Below are 17253 nucleotides of genomic sequence, written 5' to 3'. Positions count from 1 at the left end.
AGTATTTTAAAAAATATATTCATTGCTAAGTGAGAACAACAAAATTCCATAAAAAAGAAATATTTTGGCTTTTGGGTTTTCTTTCTTTGAGACCAAAAATATCAAATGTTAAATTTTATATTTTTAAGTTTGACCTTTCTGCAATTGCTAGCATTCTACTGATGGGCCACAGGGTCTCACTATATGTTGTCCAGTCTGACTTGAACTCAGGCTCAAATGGTCAACTGGCCTCAGAGCCTGGAATAGCTGAACTACAGGTATGCACAAACATGCCCAGCAGGAACAAAAATATTGCATCCATTTTTAACAGTTTCTTTTCTCTTGTAGTATTTACCTAAATATACCATAGCATACTTATTTTTATATATTAATATGGGACAGATCAACATATAAAGTATGGTAGATAAAAAATTAGATCTAAAATTATTCTGTTTTACCAATTTGAAACAAGACTTTGCTCCACTTTCATTAAAATTTACATGGGTTAGAGCTAGGCATGATAGTACATGCCTATAATCCCGGTTACTTAGGAGGCTGAGGCAAAAAGATTCTGAGTTGGAGACTGACCTGAGCAACTTAGCAAGACCCTATCTCAAACTAAAAACTAAAAAGAGCTGGGGATGCTGCTGCTCAGTGGTAGGGTGCTTGCCTACCATGTGCAAGGCCCCTAGGTTCTATCCCCAGTACCAGAGGGAGGCTCTGGGTTTCTGGGTTTCATTTAAAAAAAAAAAAAAAATGCAGAGAAAACAATATAAAAATTTAGTATATTATGGGTTGGGGTTTATCTCCAGTGGTAGAGTGCTTGCCTAGCATGTATGAGGCCTTGGATTTAATCCCAAACACTGTCAAAAAAAATTTTTTTTTCAATACAAACTAGTATAATATACTTAATCCAGCTTCAAAATCAATGAAAAATAAAACACATTCTTTATTATCATTTCTCAAGGGTAAATACAGATTTATAGCATTACAGAACTGACCTTTAAAAGTTCCTCTGATGTTGGACGATCTTGAGGGATTTTCTGGAGGCAAGAATCTACAAAGTTGCGAAAATAATCAGACCTATTGTAAAGGAAAGTATCAAGTGAACATATTGCTATTTTCTTAAAAAAACACATCAAATATTAAGGTATATAAGGTGGGAAAAGGAATGGAAAAGGAATAGTAATAATTTAAAAAAGCAGGGACTATACACTTTCATACCTCTATGAAAAGCTACCTAAAGCAACCAATAAGTCTTAACCATTTTCCAAAGATAAACTTGCACATTTTTTTTTTTAGTTATAGATGGACAAAATACATTTATTTATTTATTTTTTATGTGGTGCTGAGGATTGAACCCAGTGCCTCACATGTGCTAGGCAAGGGATCTACCACTGAGTCACAACCCCCAGCCCTTACTTGCACAGATTTTTTTTTTTTTTTTTTTTTTTTAGATATTTTGGGACTGGGGGTATAATTTAATTCAGTGGTAGAGTGTGCTTAGCATTGATGAGGCCTGGGTTCAACTTCCAGCACTAAAAAACAAATTCCTCCTGCTTTCACATTTTGAGCTATCTCAACTTAATTCTATATTGAGGCCAGATAAAAAAGCCTTAGTCCTTCTGCTTTTTTTTTTTTCCCATTGAAATACAACATTGTATTCCTTCCCACTTTCTTTTCCTTTTTCCTTTTCTCTAAGGCACTTTTTAAAATTAGTCTCTTAGATCTTTCTTTATATAGTATTTTTTAGAACATCACTTGACCTATTCTGGAGAAAGAACTTTTTATACCTGAGTTATTTGATGACCCTGAACAAATGGCTAAGAAAAAAATCTGTATCATATTATTATATGGTGTTATTCATTAGAGTTCACTGATTACATATTTTATATTATGTAATGCCTATAATCCCAGTAAATAATAATTATTCCATCAAAAATTCAAATAAGATTTTTAAGTTCATTGTAGGCAAGAATGCTTTCTTTTATAAATTCCCAAAGTCTCAAACACAGTACAAGCACAGTTTGTGTTTAACTATAACTTACATATATCATGCTATGGTTTGAATATTTTTTTCCTCAGCAAAACTCAAGATGAAATTTAATTCCCAATGCAACAGTTTTGGTAGACAGGGCTTAATAAGAGGTGTTTAGGTAATGAGGACTTTGCCCACATGAACAAATTAATGGCAAAATAAAAAGGGATGCAAGGACAGCTTTACTCTCTCCTGTTCTTTGGCCAACAGTCCTTCCCTCCTGAGGATGCAGGGTTCCAGGCACTTTCTTAGAAGCAGAGATTGAGCACTAACCTGCTAGTAGTCTTTGTTCTGAACTTCAGAATGGTGAGAAAAAAATCCTGTTTTATTGTTGTTGTTTCATACCAGGGATTGAACTCAGAGACGGTTGACCACTGAGCCACATCTCCACCCCTATTTATTTTTTTATTTTGAGGTAAGGTCTGATTAAGATGCTCAGACCTCGCTAAATTGCTGAGGCTGGGTTTGAACTTGTGATCCTCCTGCCTCAGAATCCCAAGTCGCTGAGATTATAGGTCTGAGCCACCATGCATGGTTCTTCTGGTATGATTTTTTACCATGGATTAAAAAAAAACCTTCTTTATGTGAATGAACTTAATTTTATCAAATAAAGGATGCAGTGGAAGGAACATTAGAGAAATCTGAATAATATCATAATTATAACTAGAATGATCCCAAAGTTTTCAATTATCTGGCAATTTTGATGAAGTCAAATCATTTTACCTACAGTTTTATAATATATAAATTATAACCCATTCCTTGATCAAATATCATTATAGGTTGCAATCATCTATACATATGTTCAGTTTAAAATATTAATGTTTAAAAACTTTTATATAATTAGGGTTATATATATTCTTGAAGTTCTAAAAATATAAATTATTATAAAAATCAATATTTTTTACATCCATGTAACAATCTATCCTTTCCTTCTGACCTGAATTTCATATATATATATATATATATATATATATATATATACACAAACACACACATGCTATGAAATGCAGATAGGACAACATATAAACATAAGGGTAAAATAAACCTATTCTGATATCTCTTAAGTAACATGATTTACCTAAAAAAAATTGCCATTGTGATAACAAATTATGTAAAAAGCATTTATACAATATCACACAGTATCTCTTAGTAATACTTACCATTCATTAGACTGTAGTGTAGGGGATTCATTTTGGGCTATGTGATATAAGGCACTCATTGCATTCATATTAAATAAAGGAGGCTTCCTTTCCGCTGTAAAAATAAAGGAAACTTTCCTATTAAAATATATGTGTTAAAAGGGAACTCAAGTATTGTTCAATTTTTTTCCTTTTCTTTAAGTTTCTTCTTTTGAAACAATCTTAAATCTATTAAAAAAATTGCAAGGAAAGTACAAATAACTTTTTCAAGTGAATCAAGTGAAAATAAATTTCTGATATAATGGTCCACCATTTCGAAATATTGAAGTATATATTTCCTGTCAACAAGAACATTTTCCTGAAGAACCATACTATGTCCATTCAAATAGGCTTATATAATACTGATGATTCTTTTTTTTTTTTAAAGAGAGAGTGAGAGAAGAGAGAGAGAGAGAGAGAGAGAAAGAGAGAGAGAGAGAGAGAGAGAGAGAGAGAGAGAGAGAGAGAGAGAGAATTTTTTAATATTTATTATTTTTTAGTTCTTGGCGGACACAACATCTTTGTTGGTATGTGGTGCTGAGGATCGAACCCGGGCCGCACGCATACCAGGCGAGCGCGCTACGGCTTGAGCCACATCCCCAGCCCAATACTGATGATTCTTATCTATCCTTCAAACCCCATGCAAGTTTCATTCTATGTCCTATGTAGCAAAAGTAAACTCTGATAGCTTGTGTCCTTTAAGTAATTTCCTTCCATTATCAAGTTGTCAAACTTATAGACAGAAAATTGTTCATATTTCCTTATTACCCTTTAATATTCATAAAATCCATAATATTTATAAAATCTTCACTGCAACTGGAAATTTTTGGTTTTCTCTTTTGTTCCTAATCAGTATCCAATATGTTTACCAATTTTATTGATCCTCAAAGAACCAGTTTTTTTATTTTGCTGGTTTTCTCTATTATTTTGTTTTCTATAAACTGATTTCTGGTTTGATCTTTATTCTTCCCTTTCTTCTGCTTGTTTCAGACTCAATTTGCTTTTTCCAGTTTCTTTCTTTTATATATATATATATATATATATATTTTTTTTTAGGTGTAGATGGACACAACACAATGCCTTTATTTTTATGAGGTGCTGAGGATCGAACCCGGGCCCCGCCTGTGCTAGGCAAGCACTTTACCACTGAGCCACAATCCCAGCCCTCCAGTTTCTTAAGATCAAAGTTGAAGTCACCACTTTTACAATTTGGAAGTAAAAGGACTCCTGAATGGCCCTCAGTTTGGATTTGTCTTTTCCCATTATTAGATTTGGATCACACATCTTGGAAGGAATATTTTAAAGTAATGGTATATTTTGCTTATGGTACCCTATGAGAAACATGTGATTTCAAGTGGTCTCCTTAATGATGGTGTTCACTTTGATGATTTGGTGAAGACCATCTCTGCCAGGCTTCTAGTTAGCTTCTCTTTTCTCCTGTGTACTTAGTAAGCATTTTATAAGAAGGTATTTTGAATTTATTTAATAAATATCCTGTTTCCTATAAATCTCCCATTTATTTATTTGAAGATTCATACAGTTCTATTTTATTTAATAAATTACTCAAATCAGGAAGATGAGAAAAGACGACCAAATCTGAGACAAATTTGGCAACTTTGTGATGCTCTAAGCAATGCAGTGACACCTTGTTTCAAAATAAAAAGTAAAAAGTACAGGGGACATAACTCAGTGGTAAAGTGAGTCTGGATTCAATCCTCAGTACCAAAAAACAGCCAGGGACCAACAGCATGTGCCTGTGATCCCAATGACTCGGGGATGAGGCAGGAGGATCACAAATTCAAGGAGAACCAGAGCAATTTAGTGAGGCACTAAGCAGTTCAGTGAAACCCTGTCTCAAAATAAAAAATGAAAGGGCTGGGATGTGACTCAGTGGTAGAGTACCTCTGGTTTCAATCCTCAGGACCAAAACAAAAAATAAAATTATATTCTTTCATTTATGATGAGATGATGATGATGTCCATACTGTTTCATATTTGAGCAGGAACCTTTTTTTAAGGTGGCTTCTTTTGTCTTTTGGATAGGATCTATTTATTGTTTGATCTTTTTTTTTTTGTTTTTGTTATTCTGGTATACTAAGATATCCCAGAATCAGCTTGTACTTTTGTACCCCAAATTCTAGATCAGCTGTTTTCCCAAAAATGGATAGTATTAGGTATGCTCACTGCTACTGTGCTGTCATTGCTCTCAAGCTCTCAATAGTCATAGTTAATAAATAAAAGCGAGGCACAGTGGTGCATGCCTGTAATACCAGAGGCTTGTGAGGCTAAGGCAAAAGGTTCACAAGTTCAAAGCCAGTCTCAGCAATTTAGTGAGCCCTAAGCAACTCAGTGAAACACTATATCTAAATAAAATATAAAAATGGGCTGGGATGTAGCTCAGTGGTTAAGTGCCCTTGGGTTCAATCCCTAGTAAAAAAAAAAAAGAAAGAAAGAAAGAAACACATATATACAATACACACTAAACATCTCTATAAACCAGGTTATGGGATCTCTTTATTCTACTCATTTGACTCTGAAACCCACCCCTGACTTACCACAGCCTATCATCTGGCATGGACACCTACCTACCCTGACCAGTGGCTTTACGATTGAGTAGTCCGGGAAAAGAAAAGGTTACTGAAGAAATTATGAATAAATAAAAGAAAGATATAATCTATATCTATGATAATTATTAAGGTCTTTGACTTGGCATATTAGACTGACATTTTCTATCTCAAATTCTACTACTAAACTTAAATTTGACTTAAACCACATCTATTTTTTAAAAAGCTAAAGATCCTATTCTATATTATTTTGTGAGCCTATTTATAAAATCTCTCTCTCCATATATGTGGATTACAAAATATCACCCAAAGTAAGAATAATGAAACTGAGGTAGAAAAAGAAGGTCTAGAAAGTAAATCTCAGAAAATACAATCCAATTTTAAAAAGGGGGGGGGTTATTCCAGAGAAAAGGTTCATATTATTTATTCTTACATAGGAGAATAATTATAAAGGTGAAGATCAATGGGTTCAAATTTTGACATTTTCCCCTTATGATTAATATCTCTCAATGGAAAAAGTAGCTCTGTATTTGCATGGAAACTAGTGCTGACAATAAACTCAATAACAATTCAGACACCTATTTGGCTTACTTCCAGTGGGAATGTTAGTAATTATGCTGGTCCATTGCTTTAAGCATAGTTCTACTTAAAAATAACAGAACAAATGTGTGTATAAAATCAAACTGTTATAGGGAGTTGATTCTAATCTCTTTCCCCAATTGCAAAACACCATCACAATGGTTTCTATACCTATTTCCATAGTCCCCCGTGAATACAGTCTTGTCTCAACATCTTTAGAAACAAAACAAAACAAAACAAAAAAACTGCTACAATATAGTACACAGCCTGACAGCTAATTTTCATACCTAATGCAAAGTAATAACTACACTAGGAAAAGGTAAGTCATCTGCAAATGCTTCAGAAACCTTCTTTGGATGATAAATCTAGTAATGAATGGGCACATTCTAGATGTTTAAGAAATATTCATATTGTTAGGAATAGAGGGAAAATTATTTTAGACCTAATTTAATAGCAAATATTTCTAACCTACATACATAAAAATTACCAGATAACCAAATCTTTAATATTTAGTAAAAACTTTAATAGATTTAGCACCTGATAAAAACCTAAAACTTGGTATAGTAACTGAAGTAAACATTAATCAAAATTTAATCCACAGTAATGAAGAACAATGCTTACCAAGTTCAATACATGTTATTCCAAGAGACCATACATCAACTTTGCCATCGTATTGTCCTTCATCCATGGCTAAAATTACCTCTGGGGCCATCCTAAAAACAAAATGTTCATATATAGTTTTAACAAAAACATATATTATTGTTTGAGAATATAAGAAAGATTTACATAGAGTACATTGGTTTAAATCCCAACCAATATGTGGACATAAGAATTTTTATAATGGGAAACAGTCACCCTAGAGGTTGTGAGGTAAATATTTAGCAATGAATATAAAGTGAGATTCATTCCCACTGTCTATCGTGACCATATAACAGCATCCCAAAAGGACAATTTTGCAGAGCAGGGCTGTCTCTGCATCTGTGCAAGTCTGCAGATTCCAGTATTGCATATCTTTTAGGTCAGTGGTTCTCAAACACTTGGTCTCAAGATATTTCATTTAAAAAGTCTAATTCTTGCTTTAAAGATTAAATTTTATCACTAGCAACAAATAGTGTAGGTTGTTTTTCCTAAAATGCAACCTCATTTCATTTGAGAAGTATCTGCCATAATTACCAAGACTGAATAACCATAGTTTGTGACTCTTTCAAATACTGTTTCATGATAAAAGTGGCTCCAACAACCTCAAAATTAATTTTATGTGTATCTTTTTTATTGTCTTTTTTCCCCTATAGGTTTATTGAGGTAAAATTGAAGTACAATAAAATGCACATATTTGAAGTATGCAAATTGATCAGTTTGACACGTATGTAATCAATACAGTCAATACAAAAAGTACTTCCATTACTCTTTTTAAAATTTGAAATCATGCATACTGTTTCCCGTATGATTTATTACATTAGAAATCAATCATCTTAAGATATATAGAGTCCCACCCAGGTGTCAATTATTTCAAAATTAAATGGCACACTTATAAATATCTCAGGGATCAAGGAAGAAAGCACATGAAAGTAAATAAAAAAGTGCTTTGAACTATGTGATAATAAAAGCTTAAAATATCAGGATCTCTGGGATGGAACAATACACAGATGAACCTTTAAAGTACTTGTTTCAGAAAGAAGCTAGAATAACAATCAAATTATTTTCAAATGATGAAGTAGGAAGAAAGAAATAAGAGTAGGAGCAGAAATATGTAAAATAGAGAATAAATCATACAGCCAAAATTTGATTAAAAATAAACTTAAATTTAATTAAGAAAAAAGCAAGAACACAAAAATTAATATCAATGAAAAGGGAGCAATCAAAATAACTCTACAGATGATGAAAATATAATAAGGCAATATTACAAGTATATGCCAATATGTGATAGCTTACATCACATGGATCTATATTAGAGAAGGATCCATGTGCTGATGAGAAGAAAATATATTCAGTCATTGATGGATGACTATTATATATATGTCTGTCAAGTCTAAATTATCAATTGTATTTTTTGCTTCATTATTTACTTTTTGTTTGGAGGATCTACCCAGTGGTGACAGAGGCAGGTGACATTGTCCCAGTATTATCTTGTTGTGGTCTATTTGTTGAAGTTGAGAAGGGTTTGATGTCTGTAGATGTTCCATTGTTTGGGGCACACATATTTCCAATTGTTGCCTTGTTGATGTATGGTTGCCTTAAGCAGTATAAAATGGTCGTCTTTATCCATTATAACTTTGATTTAGAGTCCATTTTATCTGATATGAATGAACTGCTTGTTTATGTGATCCATGTGAGTTATACGTTTTTTCTCCATCCTTTCACCTTCAGTCTGTGAATGTCTTTGCTAATGAGCTGAGTCTCCTGGAGACAGCATATTGTAGGGTCTTGTTTCTTAATCCCATTTGCCAGTCTGAGTCTTTTGATTGATGAGTTTAGGCCATTAATGTTCATACTGAGATATGATTTGTATTCCTAGTCATTTGGGTTTAATTCTAGTTTTTACTTTGAATTAGTTCATCCTATCATTAAGTATTCCTTTAGTGTAATTCCTCCTTTTGCTGGTTTTCACTTTTTTTTTTCATTTCATCTTCATGAAATATTTTGTTGAGAATGTTCTGTAGTACAGAATTTCTATTTGCAAATTATTTAACTTCTGTTTATCATGGAAGGTTTTTATTTCATCTTCAAATCTGAAACTTAATTTTACTAGTTATAGGATTCTTGGTTGGCAGCCATTGTCTTTCAGAGCTGGGTATATGTTATTCCAGGATCTCCTAGCTTTGATGGTCTGGGCTGAGAAATTAGCTGAGATCCAAATTGGTTTCCCCCTATATATAATCTGATATTTTTCTCTCACATTAAAAATTCTATCCTTATTCTGTATGTTAGGCATATTCATTATAATGTGTCTTGGTGTGGGTCTGCTATAATCATACATTGGGGGTCCTGTAAGTCTCCTGTATCTGATTTTCCATTTCATTCTTTAGGCTTGGGGATTTTCTTATATTATTTCATTGAAAAGGCTGTGCATTCCTTGGGTTTGTCATCTTCTCTCCACGGTCAACTCTATTTTCAAGATTATATACTTTGTCTTCATTGCCTGAGGTTCTACAGGTGGTCTAGACTATTGGTGATGCTTTCTATGGAATTTTTCCTTTGGTTTATTGTTTCCTTCAATTTTTTTAATATGTATTTATTTATTAGTTATCGGCAGACACAACATCTTTGTTTGTACGTGGTGCTGAGGATCGAACCCCGGGCTGCACGCATGCCAGGCAAGCGCGCTACCGCTTGAGCCACATCCCCAGCCTCCTGTTTCCTTCATTTTTTGAGAACTTCTACGTTTTTTATTTTTCCAGAATCTGTCTCTTCATTGAAGTGATCTTCTACTTCATGCATTTTCTATCTGATTTCATTTCCTTTTTTATTCTTTTTAGATGTTGATGGATCTTTATCTTATTAATTTATTTATATATAGTGATAAGAATCAAACCCAGTGCCTCACACATGCTAGGCAAGCACTTTACCACTGAGCTCCAGCCCCTTGGTTTTATTTCTTATATTGTCCTTTACTTTGCAGATCAGTTTAACCATGTACATTCTAAACTCCTTCTCTGACATTTCTTACACTGTGGTGTTGATGGATTCTGTTATTGGAGTACCTTGATTTGTTTGGGGCAATTTGTTCTCTTATTTTTCATGTTGTGTGTGTGTTTTATCATTTAACAGTATGGATCTGAGGCAGTGGACCCTAGTGTCCCTGAAGGTTTCCAGTACTTCACTACTTAAGGGGAAACAAATAATAACAACCACCCAAAAAATATATGCAGCATTAAATCAAATAGTTCCCACAATGATGTCTACAATGTCAATTATCACAACAAACAGAAATGATATGATCAGTTACTGCCTACAAAAACAGCAAGTTTGCAAAAGGGTTTAAAATTTCAAATGGTGGATAGGGAGAGAACAGAACTAATACAGGATATAATAATTATGAGGAAGGAGGAGAGAAGTAGTAAAGAGTAAAAAAAGAGAGCAATACAGAAGAAAAGAGAATCAAGGGAAATAGGTAGGAGAAAAAATATATATACATAAAGTAAAAAATAAAAATAAAAGAATATAAAACTAAAATATGCTAATCAAACACCCATTCGTTTCTGGCTTCAAAAATGCCAGAAATGAGAGGAAAAAACAAATATGAATGTATGAATGTCCATGTACCATTAAGGTCACAATTAAACAGAGAAAAAGAATAAAAGAAAAAAAAGATCTTGATGAAAAGTTAAAGAATTCTTTCCTTTGGAGTTCAAAAATTCTGTTGCTCTTCTCATCAGTTTTAGGTGGGGTTGTCTGGAGCATGATTCTTCACCCTCTAGATTGCTGGAGTGAAAAAGATAATCCCATAGGTGGAATTCCTAGAGGCAGGGTTTACACTTAGGTTGGCTTCAGGCTCTTCCCCAAATACCAATTGGTCTGGAGATTTTAAACAGTGCACCTCCAGTGCCCAGTACTTGCTGGTCCACACTGGGAGACTATACCTCAGGACTCTCAGGGTTCCACTTGTGTCGTGGGGGAGCCAATTCTTAATCCCCTATGTCATCTGTGGACTCCACATTTCGGATTCAGTCTCTAAACAATCTCTCCTGTCCTTGCCTTTCTGAGTTCCCAATCAGATGCATCTCTCCTAGCTGGTCCTGCAAGCAGTAAGACTGGAGGGGGACAGGTAGAGCCAAGTGGGTTTCCGTGACCAATTGTCCCCTGTGTAAACCTCTCTCCACGTTTGATTTTCTCCTGGTCACTTAAGGATACTCTATGTCTTGCAGTGTGTATTTACTGGGCCTGTATTTCAGGACAAATTCAGGTTTGCCAGGAATTGGTCTCCTCAGCTGCAAAATGGTTCCTTCCTTAGTCCTCTGTATACCTCCTGGAGAGATGGCAGCTTCTTTCCCCACAAACAGATATTGTGTAGTGCATCTTTCAGGTTTGCTAGGCAATGTCCTTGATCTTTAAACACTCCATACCCAGCTTCAGACAGCTTCAAGCCTCCTAAAAATGCAGGTTTCTTTAATTCCCTTATTTTTCTGCTATGCTCACAGAAGAACCGATCTGGCTGGTACTTCCAGCCCTGCTGAGGGTGTGCTACTGGGGATTTCTTCCTTATTTTATTATATCCAACCCCCTGAGTCCCCGATCTGCTTTGAATATCCAGTTTAAATATCAGTAAAGGCCCACGCTTCTTTCTGTTAACCCACCTGGCTGAGAGTCTACCTGCATGCTTTCTTGGTTTTACTCCATGGAGCAGCCACGAAAACAACTTCCTCCATTCCCCCATTTTGAGAACCTCTCTCTTATGTGTTTTTAAGTTTTAAAATGAAAACCAATTCATGGCTACAACTAGAAGCTAACATTCTTTTGTGTGTCTACATATGCGGTACTATGGATTGAACCCAGATACACTCTAACTCCCCAGCCTTCTTTTTTTTAGATAGGGTCTTGTAAAGTTGTTTAGGGTTTCACTAAGTTGTAGCTGGCCTTGAATTTGTGATCCTCCTGCCTCAGCCTCCTGAGTCACTGGGATTACAGACATCTACTACCACACATGGCTAAGTCTAATATACTTAACACTTCATTTGTATTTGGTGTTAAGCACAGATGAACACCTAAGAGTTACTAACTACTTCAGTAAGATGGACAGCCATCCCCAGTATGTGTGTATGTGTGTCTAACAGTATAAACACCATGTTCTTATATTCCAAATACACTATATAAAAATTAACAAGTATGTTAATAAACTAAACTTTCCATTATCAATAACTGGGTATTTAATGAGTTTTCTTTAAAATATTTAATTAGGTTTAGGAAATTTCTAAATCAATCACATTTCAAGAGTAATTTTTATATTTTTTTATTGAAGATCATTTCAGACCCTCTTTATCATCAAATATTCATCACCAATTTATAAAATGGGGAATTGTTAAGAAGTATTATTGGTTCAGAAAACTCACTAAACAGAGGATGAGGATTCTAAATAGTATAGACTAACATCCTATACAAGCAGTGGTCTTCAAATTTTTTAATGTATTTGCCTCCTAGAATTTATAAAAATTTTTTTATCCCACTGTACATTTTGGGGTTGATATTTACATTTTTATAAATTTCATTGTATACAAATATTGTATATTATAGGTGAGCTTTAAAGATACTTAAAACTTGGAGTTGCAGAATTGGTTTAGTTAATTCATTAAAAACACTGTCATATACAGCTGGGAGTGGTGGCATGTGCCTGTAATCCACGCTGTTCAGCAGTCTGAGGAAAGAAGACTGCAAATTCAAGGCCAGCCTGGGCAACTTAGCAAGACCCTATCTCAAAATAAAGAACAAAAAAGAGTTGGGACTCAGAGTACCCCTGGGTTCTAATCCCAGAACACACACACACACACACACACACACACACACACACACACACACACACACCAAAAAAAAAAAAATTGCCATAAAACCTAATTAGCAAAGCTAACCTGAAGATCATATCAATCAGACAAATCAGAATCACTTTCTGTCATAAAGAGGTCCAACTTCATTTTTTGATGCAATTTAAACATTTTAATGTGAACTGGGGCTGTAGCTCAGTGGCAGAGCACTTGCCTAGTACGTATAAGGCATATATTAATTTTTTAAAAAATTTTTATGTATTCCCATAATCATCATCTCAGGTCCCAAATCCCATACTAGAAAGGAAGGAAGGAAAGGAGGGACAGAGGGGAAATAAGTTATTGGAAAGAAAGAAAATGTCAAGTAAAAGAAAAGAAAAAAGACAACTAGAAAGAGTGAGGGCTTTGCCATTAGTGTATGTCCTGATGCTTCAGTATTTCTCATAGTCGCCCAACATTCTCAAAATGTCTTTCCAGTACGCCTCTGAGGCTTTTACACCCCAGAGCAATGCATCATTATAATATTCAAAATAGGTAAGAAGTTTTTCCATTATAAAGTAGGAAACAGATAATTTAAAAGGCAGGCAAGAAAGAAGATGCAATGAATATAAAAAGGATACATATGGAAGTTAAAGATCTGAAAATTATTCCCTTCAAACTTTTTTTTTACAATATTTTTTTAGTTGTAGATGGACACAATATTTTTATTTATTTATTTTTGTGGTACTGAAGATTGAACACAGTGCCTCACACATGGGAGGCAAGCGCTCAACCACTGAGCTATAACCACAGTTCCTCCCTTCAAATTTTTGCTGACAGATACATTCTGCATTATTTACAGAAGAAATTAGGTGATGTCTAGGATTTCCTTAAAAATAACTGGGATGGGAAGAAATGGGAGTACACAAAGCAGAATTGATAATGTTTGTTTGGTAACTGGTATATTAAAAAAGAAAATCGGGGTCTGAGATTGTGGCTCAGTGGTAGAGCACTTGTGTAATAAGTGTGAGGCACTGGGTTCAATCCTCAGCATCACATAAAAATAAATAAACAAAATAAAAGTTTGTGTACATCTACAACTAAAAAAAATAAAAAGAAAATCATCATACTTTTGTCCACTTTTACATATATATCTGAAATCCTCCATGCTAATGAATCAAAACAAAACAAATCTGAGTCAAAATTCCAAATCAGCTACCAGTCTTTGTTGTTGTTGTTATTGTTGTTACCGGGGATTAAACCCTGGATTGTTTAACCACTTAGCCACATCCCCAGCCCTTTTTGTATTTTAATTTTGAGACAAAGTCTTAAGTTGCTGAAGCTGGCTTTGAACTTGTGATCCTCCTGCCTCAGCCTCCCAAGGGGCTGGAATTACAGATGTGAGTCATTGCACCCAGCAGTTACCAGACTTTAAATACTCTGTTTTAAATTTAAAGAAAGCATACAATTTACCATTTAGTATATCCACCTCCTACCCCACTTGAATTTCATTTACTTTTTTTCACTCCCACACCCAATATTTGATAAAGATAGTAATAGGAAAGCAAATGTGGCATTGATGAAAAAACAAACAAAAACATAAAAAGGGCAGCACTCTAAAATTAAGTATAATACTCAAAGTAAAAATGTCCAAAATGACATCTATGAGAATCAATACAGATAAAAACATTCTTACCAATATGGTGTTCCAACAAAAGAATTGGCAGGGGATGCCATGGAAGCAGATCCAAAATCAGCAAGTTTCACCTGGCCTGGTTCTGTCAGAAGGATATTTCCTGCTTTGATATCTCTGAGTTTAAGGAACACAGAAAATTAATTCGTCTTTTTTTCATTACATTGTGTTTAAAATGAAACAAATCAATTAAGAATTTTTAAAATGGAGAAAATGAAATAAAAATAAGTGCTGAGATAACTCACAATTGTGATAACAAGATTAGATAACAAAAAATATAGAATTTAAAATATAGTATCTTTTCTAAAAGAGAAGATAAACAGCAGTTTAAAAATGACAGACAGGTAACTGCAACATAGAGTCTATTTATCAAAAACAAACAATGGTTTTCAAAACAGAATTTAATTGGCTAATAACCCCTTTACAATGTGTAAGATTTCTGAGTATCCCACTTATGCTTAAAAAAAGAAAAAAAAGGGAAAAAAGAACAAAAAAACTTTATTCTCCAAACTTGTTTTTTCTTTTTTTAAGGTTTATTCATATCTTTTTCAAATTTCAATATAGTTCTCCTAACTCAATGTGAAATAAAAATTGAAACATATGGATAATGTATTATTAATGATCCCAAATTTACTTTCAAATTTATCTTTCTGAAAGAGCAAACATACTATCCATCCAAACTAAGAAAATTATGGATAATTAAATGATGGGACTGCATTCCAATGGGCACGGGAACATACACTTAACCTTTCAACAATTGAAAAAGAGAAACTAAATTTCCAAGCACTTATTCATTCCTGAAGTATTATAATACATATAATACTAAGTGGATTTATTCTCCTTCCTCTTCTCACAGTGCATATAATAGAAAAAAAATCTATTTTCACTTTTTTTTTTAAAGTGAGGAGTGTACTTTTTTCCTTTGTGCTAAGGAACTGAAACTGAGATCTTGTACACAGAGAACTACTTTTAAGTCAATAAAAAATCTTAGGTTCTAATTCTAACTCTTGTTAATCATGTTCTAATAAATGCATTTCCTTTGAACTTTACTATTCTCTACTAAAAACATAATAATCTGTTAATTCACAGTGACCCTATTACCTAGTCTAATATGTACTACCTGGTTCAAACAAATAATTAAAAATACTATTTTTTACCTAAAACAGTCAAAACCAATAACAGTGCCAAAAATGCATTATAAAGTGGTTTAATTTCAAAATTACTATCTATTATCAAGGATTAATACTCAAAAGCATAGTCTTTGTCCATGTCATGAAATCAACAGGAAAAATACAGCAGTATCAGTTACTAAGAATACAAAGATTTGCCAAGTTCTATCTCTAATATATTTGGCTTTTGCAAACTTTGGAAAATTATAGTCAAAAACTGGGGCATTGGCTTTTTTCACCTGTAAAAAGAAAAAGACTATCTGATCCCTAATATCTTTTCCATTTGCAAATTAAATGATTCTATAATTAAATTTCTACTATAAGTCTACTAAGTGCATATACTTTAGAAGTCCCAGTAGTACAGGAGACAGAGATAAAAATTATCCTAAACAGAGAGATCAAATGTAGTACTGTTATTTTTAATTTATGAACAATCAACAAATGAGTTTATACAATTCTGTTTGGCTATGTGTAAAACATGTCAGGGTTACCAAAGTATATGGCTGATAAATCCAATAAGACAACTGCTTGTCACTGTGATAATTTTCAAAGCACTTACCTATGGATCATTGTATGAGAATGTAAGTAGGCTAATCCCTGGAGAGCACCATGTGTAATTGCTGCTATTTCCATTTCTTGTAATGGCTTTTTGTGAACTTAAAATTAAGAATGCATTTGAAAATAATTACTACACAGAAGTTTTTGTTTAAAAAAATAAACATATATCTGATATATGGGTAGTCTGACATTTAATAAGAGAAGTCTTATGATGCTAAAACAGTCTATTAACTTTATAACTGGTATACAGTTGTGCTAGCTATTGAAGTATAATTCTCAGCCAATATCCCTCATAGTCAAAAACATTAAAAAATTATTTGTTATTATAAAAAACAAAAGTAAAAAAGAAGTTTTCCATTTATTCTCACTTATCTTTGTTTTGAATGGAAGCTGAGTGACAAAGAATCCAGAAAAATGCTTGCAAAGTCACAAGTGAAAACTTGTTTATTTTATACACTATGTAGTATTTATAAGGATAATATAACATACTGAGAATCTGGAGAGAGTTAAGAATTTTACTCTTTCTAGAAATTATTGTTTATTTTGTATTTACATTATTTAAATAATCTCTAACTAAACTATCATTTTAAATGTTAATGCATTTAAAAAAAATAATCAAAGGAAACCTACCTTCTAATAAATCTGAAGCAGATCCTAAACAATATTCCATTACAAGCTACACAGGAAGAAAAATTACAAAAACATTAAAATATACAGAATTATTCCAGTGGAGATAAAATTAATTTGCCCAGAGGTCCAAAGGATACTTTGAAGTAAAACAAACTAGGTATTGTTTACCTTAAAAAATAGTTATACAAAGTACATGTAAGAAGACATGAATTGGTGTGAACATACCTTACATACAAACAGAGATATGAAAAATTGTGTTCTACATGTGTAATAAGAATTGTGATGGGGACTGGGGTTGTAGCTCAGTGGTACAGCGCTCACCTAGCATGTGTGAGGCACTGGGTTCAATCCTCAGCACCACATAAAAATAAATCAGAGATATTGTGTCCACCTACAACTAAAAAATCAATATTA

At 33.4% G+C, this 17253-nt stretch overlaps 1 protein-coding gene across 3 annotated transcripts in view; it reads right to left on the bottom strand.

Annotated features, from left to right (window-relative positions):
• Positions 1-17253, bottom strand: part of Taok1 (TAO kinase 1) — a 137171-nt gene that overhangs the window by 50084 nt on the left and 69834 nt on the right. For 2 of the 3 annotated variants that reach the window (XR_005726458.2, XM_005327853.5), the window contains exons 5-10: positions 16840-16885; positions 16211-16307; positions 14486-14599; positions 6959-7050; positions 3178-3271; positions 981-1062 (exon numbers count right to left, since the gene is read on the bottom strand). Coding sequence is in view for 2 of the 3 variants with exons in the window: in XM_005327853.5 (XP_005327910.1) it covers positions 981-1062; positions 3178-3271; positions 6959-7050; positions 14486-14599; positions 16211-16307; positions 16840-16885 (525 nt within the window). In the remaining variant the exon portion in view is untranslated. Of the gene's footprint in view, positions 1-980; positions 1063-3177; positions 3272-6958; positions 7051-14485; positions 14600-16210; positions 16308-16839; positions 16886-17253 lie in introns of those variants that run through there. The other variant, XM_078042590.1, reaches the window with a different exon arrangement.

Source organism: Ictidomys tridecemlineatus, chromosome 3 (genome assembly GCF_052094955.1).
Source record: "Ictidomys tridecemlineatus isolate mIctTri1 chromosome 3, mIctTri1.hap1, whole genome shotgun sequence".
In the NCBI taxonomy this organism is placed as follows: Eukaryota; Metazoa; Chordata; class Mammalia; order Rodentia; family Sciuridae; genus Ictidomys; species Ictidomys tridecemlineatus.
This window is presented reverse-complemented; position numbering and strand designations above follow the sequence as displayed.